The following is a 21,781-nucleotide window of genomic DNA, read 5'->3' on the forward strand; positions in this document are numbered from 1 at the left end:
CCCCCTACAAGATTGATTGATTTATCTTCACTTTGTTCTTTTCACCGCGAGATGGATAAAAAGGTTCAAAAATATTAATATTTGTAAGACTGCAAATTATCATATTGTTTGGGATAATTTCCGGATTTGATTTTCTGATCAGACATCCCATTTCTCGCTCCCTTCAACCCCTAATTAACCCCACCGCTAATACAATTAAAATTGAGGCGCGTTATTTGAAAAACAGAGTTGTTACAGAATAACAATTTCGAAATTTCCTAACTTTTCTCAACCTTTACCTAGCCAATTTTTCATTTTCCCTGAGATTTTTCTTTCAGGTAAAATTTTCAACCAAAGAAATTAATATTAAACTAAAATGAGGAATGGTTAAAAACTTATGCGACGTAGCGGTCAGAAATTTCATTTATTTTAGGTCCAGCTCATTTGTCAGCATTTCTGACTGGTACCAATCTCTCTTTAAGACTATACAAGGAGCGATACAGAGGTTAGATCGTGAATGATTGATCGTGAATGATCCTTGTAGACTGTAGAGTCTTGAAGAGGGACTAAGGGACTATGGTACCAGTCCGAAATGTTGACAAATGAGCTGGACCTAAAATAAATGGAATTTCTTACTGCTAAGCCGCATAAGTTTTTTTACCATATATACAACATCGGTCGCCTAAGTTTATCTATATTTAAAATGAGGAATATTTAACAAACAAAGCAAAAAAAATGAATTTTCAACCAAGGAGTTTTATTTTGTACCAAAAAAAGATGAATTATGAACAAATCACATGAATTCTCAGTGAAAAATATAATAGTTGAATTTTCAACTAAAAACGATCAATTTTCAGCAAAAAGTAGATTAGTTAAAAATTTAGTTAAAAAATTAATTTTTAACTATGAAAAATGGATTTTCAGTAAGAGTTAAATTTCCGACCAAAGAAATGAGTTGTCAATAGAAAAATATTAATTTTTCGGTAAGAAGATTAATATTCTACTACAGTAAACGAATGTTCAAACAAATAATTGAATTTTCAACAAAACAAGATTATTTTTCAACCAATGAAATGAACTTTCACCTACAATATGTTGAATCTTCAATAAAAGAGTTAATTTTGAACCAAACAGTTAAATTTTCGTCCAAAAAGATGATTTTTCAATCATAAAGATTAATTTTCTAACAAAAATACTAATATTTTCAATAAAATACATGAATTTTCAATAAAGAAAGATACATTTTCGATCAAAAATGTAATACTTAAATTTCCAGTAAAAAATTGTATTTTTGAAAAAAATAACGAATTTTCGACAAAATAGTTCAACTTTTAATGCCGATCATAAAAATGTATTCTCAATTACAAAGATTAATTTTTTATCAAAAAAGACTAATTATCAACCAAAAATGTAATAGTTATATTTTCACTAAAAAAAATTGATTTTTTAACAAAAAACGGATTTTGGTCAAAATAGTTAAATTTGTAATACAAACAATTAATTTTGAAGTATAATATTAAATTCTTTGCAATTTCATAAATTTGGCTTTAATATCTGAGAAGCCCTTGAAGCCGTAAAAAATTTTTAATCTTTTAAAAATCTTAAAAAAGTTTTAAAAGCTTTGAACATTCCTGGATTAAAATCCTTTGAGATGCCTTCCAATTTGTTTAACGTTTTGAAAATTCCTTGAAAGCCTTAGAAAGACCGTAAAATATTTCAAATCCTTTGACATATTTTGAAGTTTTTTAAAGCGCTTGAAAATTCCCTTTAAAATAAAAATGATAAAATCTGTTGAAATCTCTGGAAATATTTGAAAAACTATGATTTATAATTTGTTGAAAGTAATGAAATCTTCGAAAAATTAATAGAATCCCTTAAAAATCATTTAAAATATTTATAAATCTTGGAAATCCCTTAGAATCTTTTTCAATATCTTAAAATCTTATAAATCCTGTTAAATCTTCCGAAATTCAAGGTAATTCTTTAAAACTGCATATTCAACGAAATATTTGAAACTATCTTCAAACCTTTGAAATCCCTTAATTTTTTAGAAATTCTCTGCAAGTCATAGAGATATTAAGAATATTTCGACTTTTTCATATCTTTTGAAATCCGTTAAAATTACTTAAATCGTCCCATAAAAATCCATTGAAATCCATCAAATTCACCGAAGTCCCTGGAAATCATAACAAATACCCTTAAACCTTTTAAATCATGTGAAATATTTGAAAATCCTTCTTGAGTTTAGGATACTTTTTGAAATCATATTAATTTGCTAAATTTTGCTTTAAAATTTCTGAAAAATCCTTGCAATTTTGGAAATAATATTAAATTCCTTAATTAACTCTTACGCAATGCCTTTGACTTCCATAAAATCCCTAAAATATTTTTAAATTCTTCAAAACTTTTAAAAGCTTCAAATATTCCTTAAATAGTCAAAATCCTTAGAAATTCTATGAGTATTCAATATTTAAATGAAAAATTTTGTCAGGTATGAAATTTTTCTTTTTATTACTTGGGAAAATGTTTGGTATCGGGAAAAGGACCACAAACTTTTTTTTCTTTTTAGAAGCCACCCTGAAACTTTTATATTGAGAATTTGACCGCAAAGCGCGCAATTCATGATTGCTAGTATAAAATTAGTTAGCAATTGGTCATTTTAATTAGTCATACATTTCTATGTCCACGCGTCATTTCTCAGAATCCGCGACCAAAATAAATACGATTTTAATAATGTATAGGTCTCTGTGAGGATTAAAAACAATAAATATATTTGTCAAACATAAAAGTAAAAGAGGGAAAAAGATAAAATATGGGATGTGTTTTTCCATTTACGAAACGGAAGTAAAAACTGCTTGAAACATTCAAACTTTAAAGGTGTTCATGATGTCATTTTTGCTACAGCTCTAAAACGAAAAAAATTTTAATTTAAATTTAAAAGTTTCATGACGATGTACTATAATTTATTTATTCATCATAGTTGGGATTGCGTAAGCAGAATCGATATATGAGCATTTCCGTCGATTTTATATTAACTGAATGGATATTTATATTTATCGCGTAATTTATTTATTATATTTTTAGATCTATCCATATTAAATATTTATACAATTAAAATTGAATCACTTTAATTGGATACGTGTGAGGTAATAATATTATTCACTTTTGGGACTACTGAAAAATACCGAAAAATAACATTCCTAAAACTGTAAAATTCCCGAATAATAAGTACAATTCCCGAATAATAAAATTTAAGAATTATAAAATTCCCGAATCGAAAAATGCAATTCTCGGCAGAGAGTCACCGAATGATGAAATATCCGGACATTAAATTATTACCATTACCATTTTTTATTCTAAAAAAAAAATTTTTAATGTTTATATTCGTGATTTTTTTAGTTTGGATAGTTATATAAATCGGCAATTTTCTGTCGGAATTTTTCAAATTAGGTAATATTATAAAATGTAGGGAATTTTATTATTCGGGAATTTTCCAATTCTGTAATACTGTAATACTCGGGAATTTTATAATTCGTCAATTTTATCATTTATGAATTTTATTTTTAGAAAATTTGATTATATTCGGAAATTTTATTTTTCGGAATTTTTCAGTCATCCCTCACGTTTGTTAGTTTAAAAGCACGTAAAATAATTAATTTTTAATATAAAATTGAAATTTAACTTTTTATAAAAATCAAAACAACGCAAAAATGAAGATTTCCATTATTATTTCTTTGTTATAAAACATGCATGATTTCAGCTGTTTTAGAAGCCTATATCAACAAAGTAATGTTTTTAAAGCATAACGACGTCAGAGGCGAATAATATAAATTATACATCTAAATGGATTAAAACTTTTCAATTCAACAATTTTAAATAAAATGCCATTAAACTCAAAATCTTAAACTTGCTTAAATTGAACAGTTTAAAGATTTCTGGTTGAAAAATACAAATTTACACTACCATTTTCAATGCTCTAATTTGAAGAATGAATACAAAAATTTATAAATTTTCAAAATAATATAATTTTAAGCAAGTTAAGTTAAAAACATAAAAAATTAAACAATTCAATGAAAATTTTGTTAATTAGAAGTTAAACTATATTAATATAAAGTCCTTTTAAATTAATATTTGTGTTATTCTTAATTATACATAGAAATTTAACACTTTCAGTTACAAATTAAAAATATAACAATTAAAATTGCAATGTTCAAAGTTTTAATTAACTCTGAAATTTTAACAATTAAAAACTATTTGAAAACATTGTGTTTCATGTTGTACAATTTTCCATATTTGATTTCTAATTTCTCATTTTAAACGAACAGTCAAATATTTCTAAAAATTAGAAAATTGTTCTTTTTTGTAATTAAAAAATTTCAAATTGAATGGGTTAAAAATCGAATACATATTTTATACTGAAAAAATATTGGAATAGAATTTCCCATTAAATAAGGCATACCTATTATGAATCTATTAATTTAAAGTTCTTTTGAAATTGAAAATATTGCTTAAAACTTGAGTTCTACGTTTACATTTGTCTGACTACTTAAAAATTAAAGCAGTTCAGTTTTTAACGTAAAAATCTGTAAATTGTTTACTTTTAAACTACAAATAAAATTTTTAAATCATTTAATTAATTTATATTTACAGTTAATCAACTTAAAACGTTTTTGTATCAAAACATTTCAATTTCAAAGATATTAAATGTTTAATAAGAAGTTCATCAGAATTGGAATTTTTTTAAATTCACATAAGTTCCCGATTTGAGAGTCAATTGAATAATTGTTAATTTGCCAAAATGTTGAAAAATTTATAATGTTTTTTAAATTCTCATGTAAATTTATGTAAATATCAACATTTGTTTACACCTGTTTTTAATTAAAAATCTAGTTTTTTTTTTAAATCTCAACAGTTGATAATTAAGAAAACTGAAAAACCAATTTTCGACTGTTAAAAATTCAACTGTTGGAAATTTAATTCAACTTGTAATTTTTCCAAAGTTGTGCATTCAACTCTTGCAAATACAACTGTTGAACATTTAGGGGAAGGGAAAATTTTGTAATCATTAAAATAAAAAATTTTCAAGTTGAAGTTAAAAATTTGTTCGCTTGAAAATTGTAATGTAACGTTCCCAACTGCTGAATTTTAAACTGAAATTTAAATTTTCCCCAATTAAACTGATTATAATTTGAAAAACTGTGAATCATGAAAATTTTTTTATTTAATTCATAACTATATTTATAAATATCGAAAATTTCCAATTGAAATATATTAAATATTTTATAAATTTTAAATTTATTTAAATGTTTCAATTTTGTACTTTAAAAAAAAATGGACGCAAATATATTTTCGTCCTGTCTACAATTTCCAATAATAATCCATGTCCTCATTTACTCTGATTTACCTTTCCCTAATTTCCTTTTATAAAGCCTGGAAATCGATTCTCTTTTAAATTTCTAATGGAAATTAATAATTAAAAAGCGGCTATTCCTATCAGTTCAATCTAATCATCTGTCTGAAATTTTTTGTCTGTTTTCAAAACAAAAAATAATAAATAATAATCGACAAGTATTAGCAGCTAATAATTCTGCTCGTATCTAATAAATTCTAACAATAGATTTATGTTTAAATAATTAAAAATTGTAAATTGAACAATTTTATACCATACTTAATCATCTTTTAGCTTGAAACTATCAACATTAAGTTATTTTAAACTGGAATCTTTTAATTGAAAATGTTTTGGTTTTATTTAAAAAAATCTTCAAACCTGTATCATTTGAAAATAATTGTATTTTATAGTTGAAAAAATATTTTAATCAATGTTTATGTTAGTTAAATAATTAATTGATGTTAACCTGTGATGTTAACAATTTTATAGCCTGAATAAATGTTGCTTAATTAATTTTTTTGATAAATAAAATGACTCCAAAAAAGAAAAAATGGTGACAAACAACTTAAAAATTTAATTCCTTAAAACTGGCAGAACAAAAAATTGAAAGGGCGTTTTATTTTTGAATGAGCATTCATGATTAAACATTTATAAAGGAATGCTTAAAATTGTATAATTAAAAAATTTGGAAGCTAAAAATAAATAAATTTCACAACTAAATAGTGGACCATTATTAAATTTAGAGTGTTTAAATTTGAACGATTTTGAATATAAATTGCTGAAAAATTGTACATTTATAGTCTTAAAAAAAATTGAAATGTTCCAAAATGTAAGTATTAAAAATTCAAGAATTACAGAAAATTATTCACTGCATATTTTCAAAGCAACTTTCTAAACTTCCAATTCTAATTTGTTCAAATTCATCATTTTAGCTAAAAATTCACCTCTAGTTGAAAATTCGTTTTTTTTCGTGTTTTAAAAATTTTTTAAATAAAAATGTTAACTATTCTATTCTTTTGTAGAAAATTTATCTAGATCGTTGAAAATTCGTATTTTTTGGTAGAAAATTAATTTCCTTTGTGCAAAATTCGACAATGAAATTTTCTAGAGACGAATTTGCTACCAAGTTTAAAAGTTGAATTATGAACAGACGCATTTAAAATGAAAAATTATTCCATTTGAAAAAGTAAAAGTTAACCATTTTCAAATATAGAACGTTTAGAATTTCATTTTTCTTTACTTGAATTAATGAAAAATGTTGTTGAAAAATATTTTTTGATAAAAATGTTATTGTTGCTTTGAAATTAAATTATTTGGTTGCAAATTTAACGATTTTTATCAAAGTTATATTTCCTGGTTAAAAATGCAACTTTTTTGTCAAAAATTCTTTTTTTTGTCTAGATAATTTAACAATTTGGCAGATATTACTATTTTCTTGTAAATTCATTTTTTTTGGTTTGAAAACTCATCTCTTTATGTAAAAATTTCACCTTTGTTGTTAAAAATACAACTGCCTAGTTAAAAATTAATATCTTTCGAATTAAAATTGATTTTATTTTGTTGAAAATCGCATTTGCGGGTTGAAAATTTAACTGTCTTGTAGGAAATTCGTAGTTGCGGCTCGGAAACTCAAGAATTGGGTAGAAAATTTACCTATTTGGTTGAAAAGTTATATCTGGTCATCTTTTTTGGTAGCGAATCAAATTTTTAAAAATTAAAAATCAAGTCTTTTGTTGAAACTTCACTTTTCTTGGTTAAATACAACTTGTTTTTTATTGTTTATTTTCAATTGAAAATTTCATTTTTTTATCTGAAAAGGTAATTTAAAAAAATGCAAATTTGATTATTTTGTTGAAAATTAAACTGTATTATTGAAAATTCATCGTGTTGGCTCAAAAATGCAACAATTTGATCAAAAATTCAATTATTTGGTATAAAATTAAACTGTTTTCTAAAAAATTTGTTTATTTATTTAAATTTAATTTCCCTTCATAAAAATTTAACTATTCCTTTTTTTTTGTGTAAAATTGATATTTTTTATTAAAAAATTAAACTATTTGGTTTCAAAAATGTTGCAAATGAAAAAATATATAATGAGAAATGATAAAATTGTTTTAAGTATTTAGTAGAAAGTTTATGTATTATAGAGAATTCGTTCTCTTTGGTAGAAAATCGATTTTATTTGTTAAAAATCAAGTATATTCTTAAAAATTCATCTCATTTAATTACATTCAACTACTTTTTATCTTCCATTAAAACCTTTTTGTGTTGAAATATCAATTATTACACTTTTCGTTGACAATTTATATTTCTTGGTTGAAAATCTATTTTTTTGTTGAAAATAAATTTTTTTTATTAAAAAGTAATTTCTTAAACAGCAAATTTAACTATTTTGTTGAAACGCCAACCTCTCAGTTGTAGATTAACTTTTTTGTTGAAAATGCCTACTTTTGAGTTGAAAATTCAACGGTTTTCTAACAAATTCGTCGTTTTGGCTTAAAAATTCAACAATTTAATATAAAATTCAACTATTTGTTACAATACTCAACTTTTTTGAAGAAACTGAGATTTTTTTTTAATTGAAAATTAATTCTGCTCAATGAAAATGTTACTACTCCACTTTTGATTAAAAAATTACCTCTTTTTAATTTAAAAATTCAACTATTTAGTTTAAAAAATTTAGAAACGAGGAAAATATAAAATAAAAATTAATCAAATAAAATCTGGACTAACATCACATTCATTGTTCATAGTACTTAATTGAAAATGTATGTAATTTGTTGAAAAAATCGTGTTTTTTTTGTTAGAAAATTAATCTTTTTAGTTAAAAATTCAACTATTTGGTTAAAAGATGATGCATTTTGTTGAAAATTTTCCTTTTTATAGAAAATTCTTCTTGGTTTAAAATTCAACTATTTGGTTGAAAATTCATTTTTTTGTTGAAAATTTAAATTCTTTTTACCTAAAAATAGTAAATTTAGTGTATTTTTTTCGAAATAGTAGAAGATAGTGTCACTGTTTAAAAAAAGTGTCAAATAGTGTTAAAAGTGCGGTGAGTCCGAGGCCTGGACTTATTTTACAAATATTCAAGAATAAAAACTTGGTGGTGATTTGTAGGAATTAGCATAACGTTGAATCAATAAATAAATTATCACTGAAGATTAGATAAGAAAGATTAATTAAAAATCTTATGAAAAATTAGAAGATCATAAAACCTTGAACGTCTGCTAACTTATTCCTGATTACATTTTTTTTCCAGGACTAGGCAAAGAAGTGAAACAATTCTTGGACTCTGGAAGCCTTGTACCCGACGATGTTATGATTTCTCTAATCAGTAAAGAAATCGAAAGTGTAGGAAATCAAAACTGGCTTCTCGATGGTGAGTTATGAATCTAAAATGTCATTAGTTTATTTTAATATATTTTTTATAATTATATTATGTATGATCCTCAAACGTAATGCGATTATTAACTGAATAATGGAAGGCTTAAAGAATGTTATTCCCTTTTATTTTAAAATTTAACTCAATTATATTTTTTATTAGGATTTCCAAGAACGCTCGAGCAGGCAGAGAAGCTACAAAAAGTCCACCCTGTAAGTCTTGTTTTAAATTTGATAGTTCCTCACTCAGTAATTTTAGAACGAGTGAAAAGTAGATGGATTCATTTACCAAGTGGCCGAGTCTACAATATCGGATTCAACGACCCGAAAGTCCCAGTAAGTAAAATCTAAAAAGCTTCTAAATTTTCCAACGAAACGTAATTTTATTTCAGCACCAGGGTGGCCGCTGAACAGGGAAACGCGGAAATTACCGGAAAAACGGGGAATGATCCAGTAAGAAAATATTGGCTTGACAATTTCATGATTTTGTTGAAAATGCAGCTATATTTTCAAAAAGTCATCTTTTTTATCAAAAGTTCAAATACTTTGTTAAAAATTCATGTTCTTAGTTGAAGGTTCCCCTGTATGTTTAAAAATTTAACTATTTGAATGAAAATTCGCTCCTTGTTGATAAAAAAATGTTGTAACTGATAATTAACTATTCCATTGTTGTTCAAAATTTATCTTTTTCAGTTAAAAATTTAACTCTCTGGTTAAAAGATGATCTTTTTTAGTTAAATGATAAATTTTTGTGTTAAAAATTCATATATTTTGTTGAAAATTCGCCTTTCTTGGTAGAAGTTTAATCTTTTTGCTTGAAAATTAATCCTTTTTGCTTAAAAATTCAATTGTTTGATTGAAATATCAACTCTTACATGCTTTGTTAAGAAATCATTTTTTATGGTTGGAAAGTCGGTTATTTGACTTACAGTTAAATTACTTTGTAAAAAAACTCCTTTTTTTTAAGGATTTCCAATTATAGTTGAAAATTCAATTATTTGTTTTTGAATTAACTTTTATATGAACAATTCTACTTTTTTGTAGAAAATTCATCTTTTTGGCTTGAAAATTCAATATCTTGTTAAAAAATTAAACTATTTATTTGAAAATTAAACTGGTAATTAGTAACGTAGTTTATGGGTGGTCCATAAGTGGACAATTTTTACGTGTTTAGTTTACAATGTGTAATTCTAAAATCTCTTACCATCAAAAATCTTTATTTTAGGTCTTCACTTAGAAGGGTACATTTTCCATTTATGGAATTTTAACATGTAATTTTGAAGTTGCAGAATACAATTTTTGAATAAAAAATTAATATCGTTTGAAATAAAATTTGTACGCAAAAAACGTTTAAGTTGATCAACACTGTAAATATAAATTAATGATTTTTTTAATTGAACTGTAGTTCGTAGATTCAAAATTGAACAATAATTGATCTTACAGAACGATTCTGAATTTGTTCAAAATTAAGCAATTTACAGACTTTAATGTTAAAAATTAAACTGTTTCAATTTGAGTTCGAATATCCGATTAAAACTTTATAAACTATTTTCAATTTTTTAGATAATATAAAATAAATATTTCATAATCAAACGCCTTTAATCAAATTCAAATGTTGGTTCAGTTTAAAATATTCAATTTTTAACCCATTCAGTTTCAAGATTTTTAATTAAGAAAAAAATAAATTCTTTAATATTTAGGAATATTTTAATGTTCATTTAAAATGAGAAATTATCAATCAAATATTCAAAACTAAACAATTTGAAACGGAATTTACAAAAATTTCAACACAAAACCAAATTTTGATCAATTTAATAACAAATAAACAACTATTAATTTATCGAAATTTCATGTGAGTTTAAGAGATATTTAGAAGTTTTGAAAAGAATAAATTTAAAACTTGAAAAGATTTTAAAAAATTTTTAACAAAATATAGATTTTTGAAAGGATGAATTTTTTTTAGTAAAATTCTTACGAAAATTGAAAATGATTTTCAATTTTGAAAAATTAATTTTGAGAGAATATTTGAAAATATATCAGAAAATTTCCAAATTGTAAAAGAAATCATCTAGAAGATTTTAAGACCATTTTTTAATTTTGTAAAAATGTGAATTATTTTAAAAGACATTTAGAAGTATTGAAATGATTCAAACTTAATTTAGAACTTGAAATATATATTTTTAAAGATTTCGAAATAAAATTTTGAAGCTTTTTATATCGTTTAAAACGTTTCAAGAACCATTTCAAAAAAAGAAATTTTTTATGAATAAATAACAATTGGAGAATAATTAATTTATAAAAAATTCGAATACTTTTAAAGAGATATTTAAAAGTTTGGAACGAATTATAAAATAATTGGAAACTTGAAAAGCTTTCAAAACATTTTAAAAAAACGTAGATTTTTGAGGATTTCGAAGAAAAAAATTAGAAGATTTTGATGAATTTTAAAAGTTTTATCTAAAGAATGAATAATTTGAGTAAGATTTCTAGGAAAATTAAAGATTATTTTATATTTTCAAAAAATAATTTTAAGAGAATATTTTCAAAAATGGTCAAAATGTACTCTGGAAGGTTCTGGAGCATTTTTTTTTAATTTTTGGTATTTTATTGAAGGTTTTAGGAAAAATTTGGACTTTCATAAAAGATATTTAGAGGTTTTGAACAAATTTCAAAAATAATTTATAAAGATTCCAAAAAACCTAACAAAAATTTGAAAGGTAAGGACTAAAATCAAAACAGTTTAACTACTGATTTAAAAAGATGTGCTATTTATGATATAATTTTAAAATATAATATATAACATAATAATAATATATAATTTAACAAATTGACAAATTTGTTGAGTCCTTCAATCCAGAGCATTGTATTTATATATCTTTTTATTTCGATTTTATTTATATATTTTTGAAACCCTTAAACTGTACAATTTATTAAAGTTTAAAATGGTTAGTTTTTTTGTTTAACGGCATTTAATTTGAGATTGCTAAATTGAAATGTGTTAAAGACTTCCATTTTATACACATAAATTAATCAGCATTTGAATAAAAAAATTAAAGGTATAATTTAAAAAAATTTAATTCAAGAGAGTTCCACTTTGAGTGTTTTAACTTTCACTTCAGTTTTTATAACTTCAAATGAAAAAAAATGTTTAGCTGCAAGAGTTCTAATCTTTAAATTTCAATGACCGTGCCAAATTTTTGTGAACCGGGAAAAACCCGGGAATTTTTTTCTTTGATGAGAACGGCCACCCTGAACTTCCACTTAATCGAAATTGATATCACATCATATTTATTTACAGAGATAAGAGTATTGATATCATAGAATTATATTCGTACTCGCCCCTTTAAATGATTATTTTCTATTTTATCAACATTGAAATAGACATTTTTTTCCATTATCAGGGAAAGGACGACATAACTGGTGAGCCTCTGTCTCAAAGACTAGATGACAGACCGGAAGTCGTTAAAAAAAGACTAGATGATTACGCCAGGATGACGGATCCTGTAATAAATTATTACAGAAAAAACGGAATTCTGCACGATTTCAGCGGCAACACAACAGACGCCATGTGGCCACACATTAAAGAATGTGTCGGTCAATTGATAAAAACTTGACCTTAGCTTTCTCCAATTAGTAGAAAAAATTCATATTTGTTTTAAAACCTTTTTTAAACTGCGAATCCACTCGGTTACCACTTTACGCTTGAAATGCCAACGAATGTCGAAACGAACCAAAGTTCTAATTGTTTTATTAAGCGAATAGAAGTGATGTAAACATTTAATTGTTTATCCTAGGAATCTTGAAATTTTATGATTCGCTTTACGCACAATTTGTATATAGATAATTTTATAGAAGTTAATTTTTATAGGCAAATGCAATGTAAATATAGAAACTCTTTTGAGTTGTAGCAAAGTGGGCATGATGTGATTTAATTTTCACCGACAATAAAGAAAGTTCTGTCAAAAAAAAGTGGTGTAATGATATATTTCGAAAAACTCTCAAATCTATGCATGTTTTACGTTATGACTGAGAGTTTTGATAAAGAAATATAATTTTAGTGTGAACAGGGAATTTTTGGCATGGAACGGGAGTTTTTTGTAAAGAATAAAAACTGGGATTTAGAAGAAAGAAGTTTAAAAAATCCCTGTTCCAAATCATAATTCGACAATTTGAAAGTTCTTTCCTCCCAAATTTTAGAAAAAGAAAGTTCTTCAAGTAGAAGTGGTATTTCGAAGAGGAAATATTTCTAAATTATAATATAAATTATTTTACATTAATTGAAAATTCATCTGTTTTTAAAAATTTAACTACTTTGTTGTAAATGAATTTTTCGACTAAAAATTTATTAACTACATTTCTGGAAATCTGATTATTTTTTAGTTCAGAATCATATTTTTAAGAGAAAATTAAACGATACTTTTGTTGGAAATTTTATCTTTTTGGATTAAATTCAACTGTATGGTTGAAAATTGATATTTTTTATGTAAAAATTAAACTATTTTTTTTTTATGTAATTGAGGAAAATTGGTCTTTTTTGCAGAAAAATAATCTTATTGGTTGAAAATTCATCTTTTTGATACGTACAAAAATCAACTATTCCAGTTGAAGATTCATAATTTTAGTTGAAAATTGACCAGTTTGATTGAAAGTTAATTTTTTCAACTAAAAATTTAACCATTTCGCTTTGAGTTGAAAATGGACCTTTTCTGGTTAAAAATGTAATAATTTGGAAGAAAATTTGTCTTTTTTAATTGAAAGTTCACACATTAAAAAAAAAAAAACAAATACTTTTACTGTAGGAGACCGACTTTTTTTAGGAGAAAATGATTTTTTTTCTTTGTATTTAAATCTCATTGTTTAACAATTTCTCGTTATCTTTGAAAATTCAAGTAACAAATAACAAATAAACTCTTTTGTTGAAAAGTTAATTTTTTATTGAAGAATCATCATATTAATTAAAAATTCATTTCTTTGCTTGAAAAGTGAGCTTTTTGATTGAAAACTTGTTTTTTCTTTTTATTGCAAATTTGTTTCTTTTTAGGTCGAAAATAATTTTTTTGTTAAACTGAAAATAAACCTTCTATTCCAGTTGAATATTCCATAATTTTAGTTAAAAAATCATTTTTTGTTTAAAATTCGACTATTCCAGTTGCGAATTTATTATTTTAGTTCAAATTTTGTCAGTTAAGATGAAAATTCATTTTTTTTTTCTTAAATAAAAATGTAAATATTCCAGTTTCTGTTGAAAATTAATTTTTTTTGTTCAAAATTAAACTATTTAAATTCATGTATTTTGTTTAAAAATTGTATTTTCTGGTAGAAAAATAATATTTTTGTTTGAAAATTAACCGTATTGTGTAAAAGTTCCAGTTGAAGATTTATATTTTTTCAATCAGAATTCATCATTTCTAGTTAAAAATTCATCCTTTTGGTTGAAAATTAAACTATTTGGTTTTTTCTGGTTTAAAATTAATTTTTAACTGAAAATATGACTAATCTAAATTCATACTTTCATCGTTTATCCTTGTTTGATAATTTTTTTTTGTGTGTGGAAAAAATTAAGTTTTTAGTTCAAAATCATTTTGTAATTAAAGATTTATAATTTTAATATCACTCACATTACTCACATCTCCAAAAATTTTTTTTTCTATAAAATTATATCCTTTCACGAATAACAAAATTTTAGTTGAAAACTAATCTCTTTGATTGAAAAGTGAACTGTTTAAACTTTTTTTTAAATTAATTTTTGTCACTAAAAATGTAACCATTTCATGTTTGGTTGAACATTGACATTTATTAGTTGAAAATTCACCTTTTTGGTATAAAATGAATGTTTCTGGTGAAAAATTCATTTTTTAAGTTGAAAATGCAACTACTTGGTTAATAATTCATCTTTTTTGGTTGTAAGTTGAACTAGTTTGTTCAAAATGAATTTCTTTTATTGGCGATTGACCTCTTTGATTGTAAATTTAATTATATATTAAAAATTCGTATTTTTATAGTTAAAAATTAATTTTTTTCAATAAAAATGTAGCTACTCCATTTTTGGTTAAAAATTATATTCATCAGTTGAAATTTTGACTTTATGGCTGAATTAAACGGGGTTTTATTTTAAATTGAATACATTTTTGGTTAGAGTATCTAATTATTTAACATTTTTTTAGATTATTCACATTTATTGGATAAAAACTCAACCATTTGGTTAAAAATTGATCTATTCTGATCAAAATTCGTTAAATTAAAAATAGTCGCACGCGGTTTTTTTTCTAGCTGGATAAAAAAGGTGTTTCATTTTAAAAAACCAGTGTTATTTTTTAAAAGAAATTTTATTCAGATACTCAAAATTTTCGGTTCCAATAAAATATTTTGTTACCATTCCATGAAACACATTTTTACATAGATTACGTTATCACCGAGTACACAAATAACCAGTGAAATCGACCTCGACATCCGGAAGCTCATAGTTTGTTTTGCATTCGTCTTTTATATGAGTTTCAAACAACTGTCATTTTGATGTAACGATTAAATCTTGAATCGTTTACTTGTTCCTCAATATTCCTCCTCGAAGAAAAAAAAATCGCAAGTTTAGGAAAAGCCCGAAAATAAATAAATAACTTAAAATACAGAAATTAAGTTTTCTAAGTACTTAATCACAAGACTATTGCTCTATTTGATTCTCATAGCCACGTCTACTCGCATTTTTCTATCTCGATATGTTTCTGCAATGCAAAGTCAATTTGGTTACGAACTCTCGACTGAAGTTGCCTGTTCTTTAAGGCAAATTGGCAAAAAAATGGCGATATTGAAACCACTTGTTGACTGTCGGGAACTCGCTACTCTAAGAAAAATACTCATCGTTAATTCAACCGATCTACTTGATCTCGCTGACTAAAAATTAAAAAAAAAAAATCTTAAACCAAACCTAAGCAATATTCGAATTATTCGATTTTGAGATCATTTAGCATGCATTGAACCAAATAAAGAGGAAAAACAAATGTACAGCTCATTTAAGAATGATCTAATTTAGATTGCATGAAGCGGTACTTTCTCCTTTTTATCCTGACTCGAAAATATTTTAATTTAATTTTGCGCCACGCAAGCTGTGCGGCAATCAGTCAATTCAATTTTTAATTACTACTTTACGAAAAGAAGTCTTCGTAAAATGAAAAGCCTTTGATCTTTCACCGAAAAATAACGCTTTCTGCATACTGTAAGTAACCATTGAGCAACCTTTCGACATTATTCAGGTTCTTCTTCCATCTAAAGAGCCGTCGGATCGATCCGATGCCCTTGACTTTAAGTACACATGCACTTTTTTTTTATATAAAGCCTAGATGATTTGTTCTACAGGATCTCGAACTCCTCGCATTCATGGTAGGTGCTATCCTCAATCTTTTCTCGATCGATGGCAGCGATCGAAGATGAGAGGTGATTTTTGTCCATATCTAATTTTCGCCGAAGGTCATCTCCACTTCCGTCACAGAATAGGAACATTGGGTAGTCGGTCTTTTGATTCATTGGAACCAAAAACTATAAAAAGATTATATTTCTATTACAAAAAAAAAAAAGAAACAAAATAAAAACGTAACAGAAGGTGGCAGCTGAGATTGTTTGCAAAAAATCAAGGTTGATTTCTAGTTACAAATTGGAAATTATCGACAAAGTTGAGGGGTTGACCACTTGACTTTTTAGTTTACATCAAATTTCAAGATTCCAAAGATGTTAACAAACATCGTAGATTTCAAAAATTTCAAAATATTTCAAAGATATCAAAAGATTACACAAAGAGCTTAATGATTTCACAAATATATCAAACATTAAAGAAAGATAAACAACTTCACAAATATTTCAATGATAACCCAGGATTACATGAAAATTTCAATTATTTCACAAAGATTTAACCAAGATTTTAGTGATTTCAAACATTTTCAAAATTTCAAAGATATCGAAAAATTGCGAAAATTTTTTAATGATTTTATAAAGATATAACACAGATTTTAAGGATTACACAAAGCTTGCAATGATTTAACAAAGATTTCACAAATTTCAAAGATATCAAAAGATTAAACACATATTTAAAAGATTTAAAAAATTTCTAAGATTCCAAAATATTTCAATTATTTCACAAAAATCTAACAAAGCTTTCAGAGATTGCACAAAAATTTCAGCGATTTTAAAGACTTCTAAAATTTTCAAAATATTACATAAAGGTTTCAACGATTTCACAAAGATTTCAAAGACTACACAGACTACAGTGGTTTGAAATATTTTTTGATTTTCATAGATGAGTACAAATTACACAATGATTTCAAAGTTTACAAAAGACTTCAAAAATTACACAAAGGGTTTTACGTAGATTTCACAAGGATTTCAAAGATATCAAAGGATTACACAAACTTTCTAATTATTTCATAAAGATTTGAAAAATTTCTAGGATTCTAAAAGATTTAGAAGATTTTTCAAAGATTTAAAAGATTCCATAGATTTCATAAAGATTTCAGTGATTTCGATAATTAATTTTTTTTTAAGATTTCAGAGATTTCAAAGATATCAAAAGATTACACAAAGATTTGGATGACTTCACAAAGATTTCTAAGATTCTGAAAGATTTCAAATGTTTTGTAGCGATTAAAAAAATTTCAATTATTATTTAACAAAAGATTTCGGAAATTGCACAAGATTAAAACGTATCATAGATTACACAAAAATTGCCAAGATTTCATAGATTTCACAATGATTTCAGTGATTTCAAAGATATTAAAAGATTACACAAGAATTTTAATGATTTAAGAAGGATTTGAAAAGATTTCTGAACTTTAAAAGATTACATAAAAATTATAACGATTTCACAAAGATTTAACATAATTCAGGGATTTAAAAAATTGCAAAGATATCTAAAGATTACACACAGATTTTAGAATACTTCAAAAATTACACAAAGATTTCAAAGATGGTAGTGGTTTCAAATATTTAAAAAATTCAAAGATATTTACAAATTACATAATGATTTCAAAGTTTGCAAAATACTTCAAAGTTTACACAAAGGGTTTTAGATTTCACAAGGATTTCAAAGATATAAATAGATTAAACACAGATTTTAAAGGTTTGGAAAATTTCAAAGATATCAAAAGATTACACAAACTTCTTAATTATTTTATGAAGATTTAAAATATTTCTAGGATTCTAAAGGATTTAGAAGATTCTTCAAAGATTTAAACGAATCCATAGATTTCACAAGGATTTCAGTGATTTCGAAAATTTAAAAAATTTCTAAGATATTAAGGCTTTCACAAAGATTTCTAAAATTCCGAAAGATTTCAAAATATTTCAAAAGGTTTCAAATGTTCCATACCGATTTAAAAATTGCAAAGATTTCATAGGTTTCACGAAGATTTAAGTTATTTCAAAAATTTCAAAGATATTAAAAGATTAAACGAAAAATTTAATGATTTAACAATGATTTGAAAAGATTTCTAAGCTTGAAAAGATTACATAAAGATTATAACGATTTCACAAGAATTTAACATATTTCAGGGATTTAAAAAATTGCAAAGATATCTAAAGATTACACACAGATTTTAGAATATTTCAAAAATTACACAAAGATTTTAATGGTTTTAAGAAATCTTAACAAAGATATTAAAAGATTACACAAATACTGTAGTGGTTTCAAATATTTAAAAAATTCAAAGATATCTACAAATTACACCAAAAAAATTGCAAAATACAATAAAAATTAGACAAAGGGTTTTAGATTTCACAAGGATTTCAAAGATATCAAAAGATTACATAAACTTTTTAATTATTTCATAAGGATTTAAAATACTTATAGGATTTTGAAAGATTTAGAAGATTTTTTAAAGATTTAAAAGATTCCATAGATTTCAGTGATTTCGAAAATTAAAAAAATTTCAAAGTTTTCATCGATTTCAAAAATATCAAAAGATTACACAAAAATTATGATGATTTCACAAAGATTTCTAAGATTCTGAAAGATTTCCAAATATTTCGAAAGGTTTCAAATGTTTTATACCGATTTAAAAATTTCCAATTATTTAATAAAAGATTTCGGAAATTGCACAAGATTAAAACGTATCACAGATTATACAAAAATTTCCAAGATTTCATAGATTTCACAAATATTTTACAATATATTACATACAGATTATAACGATTCCACAAGGATTTAACAAAGATTTCAGAGATTTAAAAAATTGCAAATATATCTACAATGTTTTCAAAGTTTGCAAAAGACTTCAAAGTTTACACAAGGATTTTTAGATTTCACAAGGATTTCAAAGATACGAAAAGATTACGCAGAGATTTAAAGATTTCGAAAATTTCAAAGATATCAAAAGATTACACAAGCTTTTTAATTATTCCATAAAGATTTTAAATATTTCTAGGATTCTAAAAGATTTAGAAGTTTTTTTTAAAGATTTCAGTGATTTCAAAATTTTTTTTAAATTTCAAAGATTTCAGCTATTTCATAAATATTAAAAGATTACACAAATATTTGGATGTTTTTACAAAGATTTTAAGGCTTTCACAAAGATTTCTAAGATTCTGAAAGATTTCAAAATATTTCAAAAGCTTTAAAATGTTTTGATTTCGGAAATTGCACAAGATAAAACGTATCATAAATTACACAAAGATTGCAGTGATTTCAAAATTTCAAAGATATTAAAGAATTACACAAAGATTTTAATGATTTAATAATCATTTGTAAAGATTTCTAAGACATAAAGATTATAACGATTTCAAAGTGATTTAACCAAGATTTCAGGGATTTAAAAAAATTGCAAAGATATCTAAATATTACACACAGATTTTAGAATATTTCAAAAATCACACAAAGACTTTAATGATTCCAGGAAAACTGCACAAAGATATCGAAAGATTACACAAATATTTTACAAAATATTACATAACGATTTTAACTATTTCACAAAGATTTCAAAGATTACACAAAGATTTTAAAGATTTCGAAAATTTTAAAGATATCAAAAGATTACACAAAGATTTTAAAGACTACACAAAGCTTTAAAGGATTTATCAAAGATTCTAAAAATTACAAAAAGATTTTTAAATTTTCAAAAATATCAAAAGATTGCACAAACTTTTTAAATATTTCATAAAGATTTTTAATATTTGAGGATTCTAACAGATTTAGAAGATTTCAGAGATTTCATAAAGATTTTAACGATTTCGAAGACTAAAGAAATTTCAAAGATTTCAGTGATTTTCAAAAATATATCAAAAGATTACACAAAGATTTGGATGATTTCACAAAGATTTTAAGGCTTTCACAAAGATTTCTAAGATTCTGAAAGATTTTTTAAAAGTTTTCAAATGTTTTTTATCAAAATTCAAATTTTCAATTATTTAACAAAAAAATTCGGAAATTGCACAAGATTAAAACGTATCACAGATTACACAAAAATTTCAAAGATAGCAAAGATTTCATAGATTTCACAAAGATTTCAGCGATTTTAATGATTTAACAAGGATCTGAAAAGATTTCTAAGCTTTAAAAGATTACAACAATTCCACCACGATTTCAGAAATTTAAAAAAAATTTCAAAGATATCTAAAGATTACACAAATATTTTAAAGATATCACAAAGATTTCACAGAAACTGGAGTGGTCTCAAAGATTTCAAAAATATCTAAAAATTATACAAATAATTAAAATACCAAAGACTGCAAAAGACTTCAAGGTTTCAGTTAATTTAAAAACTTCAAAGATGACACAAAGATTCCGATGGTTTCAAAAATGTCAAAGATATCAAAAGATTACACCAAGACCTCATAGATTTCACAAAGATTACAGTACTTTAAAAAATGTCAAAGATATCAAAAGATTATACCAAAATTTCAAAGATATCCAACGATTACAAAAAGATTGCAATATTTCATACATATTTTAAAAACTTCAAAGTTCTCAGAAGTTTACACAAAGAATAAATACAAAAAAGAATCCCCAATCAAACGACAAATTCCCGGTCATTCTCAGAAAGTTTTCCAGTCTAGCGACCACCACATTCCCCTTTTAAAAATAAATAAATATACATACAAGTTTCCATTAAATTCAACACTCACCGGTTCTACTATTTTCACAAAATTCTCAAAGGCTGATTTGTCATGTAAGTAAAATCCAACGCAGCAGCTGGGGTCCATTTTGGAAACCAGCATTTTCCTAGGGGAGGTACAGTGAAAAGTCGATAGGGAAAAATCTGGCTTCCACATGTCAACTGTTTCCTGGCAAAAATGCGGATCGAGATGAATTAATTTATCTTCCTGATAGCCTATGAAATAAAGCGAATGACGGGGTCGTCCGCCAATTATCCCGATGCAGGATTCTAAACTAAGTAAAGCTGTGAGACAAGGTGCATAACTAGGATTCAATTTGTCAGTTCCTAGCCTTAAGGGCACCAAAAGGATGAGTGACTTCCATTTTCCTTCCGAAGTTTCACATAGTCTTCTCACATCGTCGAGATAAACTGAAAGGGAAATAAATCAAATCATATTTCGATAAGGAACGATTACACAGGCCAACAATTCTCAGAACCAGAGACCAGACCTACTATACCCGAAGGTTTTTGCTGCGCTGAATCCGAATCTGACCTCAGAAAAATTCCAACACCCTCAGTTTTCGAGATATTCTAACCTAAAAGGGTCAAAAACCCGTTATTTTGATGTGCTCGAGGCCCCGTAACATCGCGAAAAAATTTTTTTTCACAAACTGACAATAGCATCGTAAAGAACTACTCTTTACCTTCAAAATGCGATGCCTAACTTTTTGATAAGATTTTTCATAGCCGAGATATGGCGGATTCAAATATGAAAAATTTCACCCCCAAGCCCGGTAACTTTCGAGCCCATAACTTGAGACTCCCATAACCCGATTTCCTCTACCCCCAAACCCGATTACGTGCGTATCATTGAGCTTAAACCCCTACAATCTAATTTCCTTAACCCCCGATCCTTGTTACCTACTCCGCCCTAACACTTCAAAATGGCGGATCCAAA

General features: G+C 25.3%; 2 protein-coding genes across 4 annotated transcripts in view; one reads left to right on the forward strand and one right to left on the reverse strand.

Moving 5' to 3' along the window:
- The window catches only part of LOC117174901 (GTP:AMP phosphotransferase AK3, mitochondrial), a 14,318-nt gene extending 1,600 nt beyond the window's left edge, over window positions 1-12,718 (forward strand). The window contains exons 2-4 of one of the 2 annotated variants that reach the window (XM_033364338.1): window positions 8,628-8,747; window positions 8,913-8,962; window positions 12,151-12,718. In XM_033364338.1, the coding sequence (XP_033220229.1) occupies window positions 8,628-8,747; window positions 8,913-8,962; window positions 12,151-12,363 (383 nt within the window). In that variant the 3' untranslated portion in view covers window positions 12,364-12,718. Of the gene's footprint in view, window positions 1-8,627; window positions 8,748-8,912; window positions 9,086-12,150 lie in introns of both variants that reach the window. The other variant, XM_033364336.1, reaches the window with a different exon arrangement.
- A 2,341-nt stretch (window positions 12,719-15,059) lies between these two features.
- Window positions 15,060-21,781, reverse strand: part of LOC117174751 (cysteine protease ATG4D) — a 21,233-nt gene continuing 14,511 nt past the window's right edge. The window contains exons 5-6 of one of the 2 annotated variants that reach the window (XM_033364093.1): window positions 20,852-21,252; window positions 15,060-16,279 (exon numbers count right to left, since the gene is read on the reverse strand). In XM_033364093.1, the coding sequence (XP_033219984.1) occupies window positions 16,094-16,279; window positions 20,852-21,252 (587 nt within the window). In that variant the 3' untranslated portion in view covers window positions 15,060-16,093. The remainder of the gene's footprint in view (window positions 16,280-20,851; window positions 21,253-21,781) is intronic. The other variant, XM_033364094.1, reaches the window with a different exon arrangement.

Source organism: Belonocnema kinseyi, chromosome 6 (assembly GCF_010883055.1).
Source record: "Belonocnema kinseyi isolate 2016_QV_RU_SX_M_011 chromosome 6, B_treatae_v1, whole genome shotgun sequence".
Taxonomy (NCBI): domain Eukaryota; kingdom Metazoa; phylum Arthropoda; class Insecta; order Hymenoptera; family Cynipidae; genus Belonocnema; species Belonocnema kinseyi.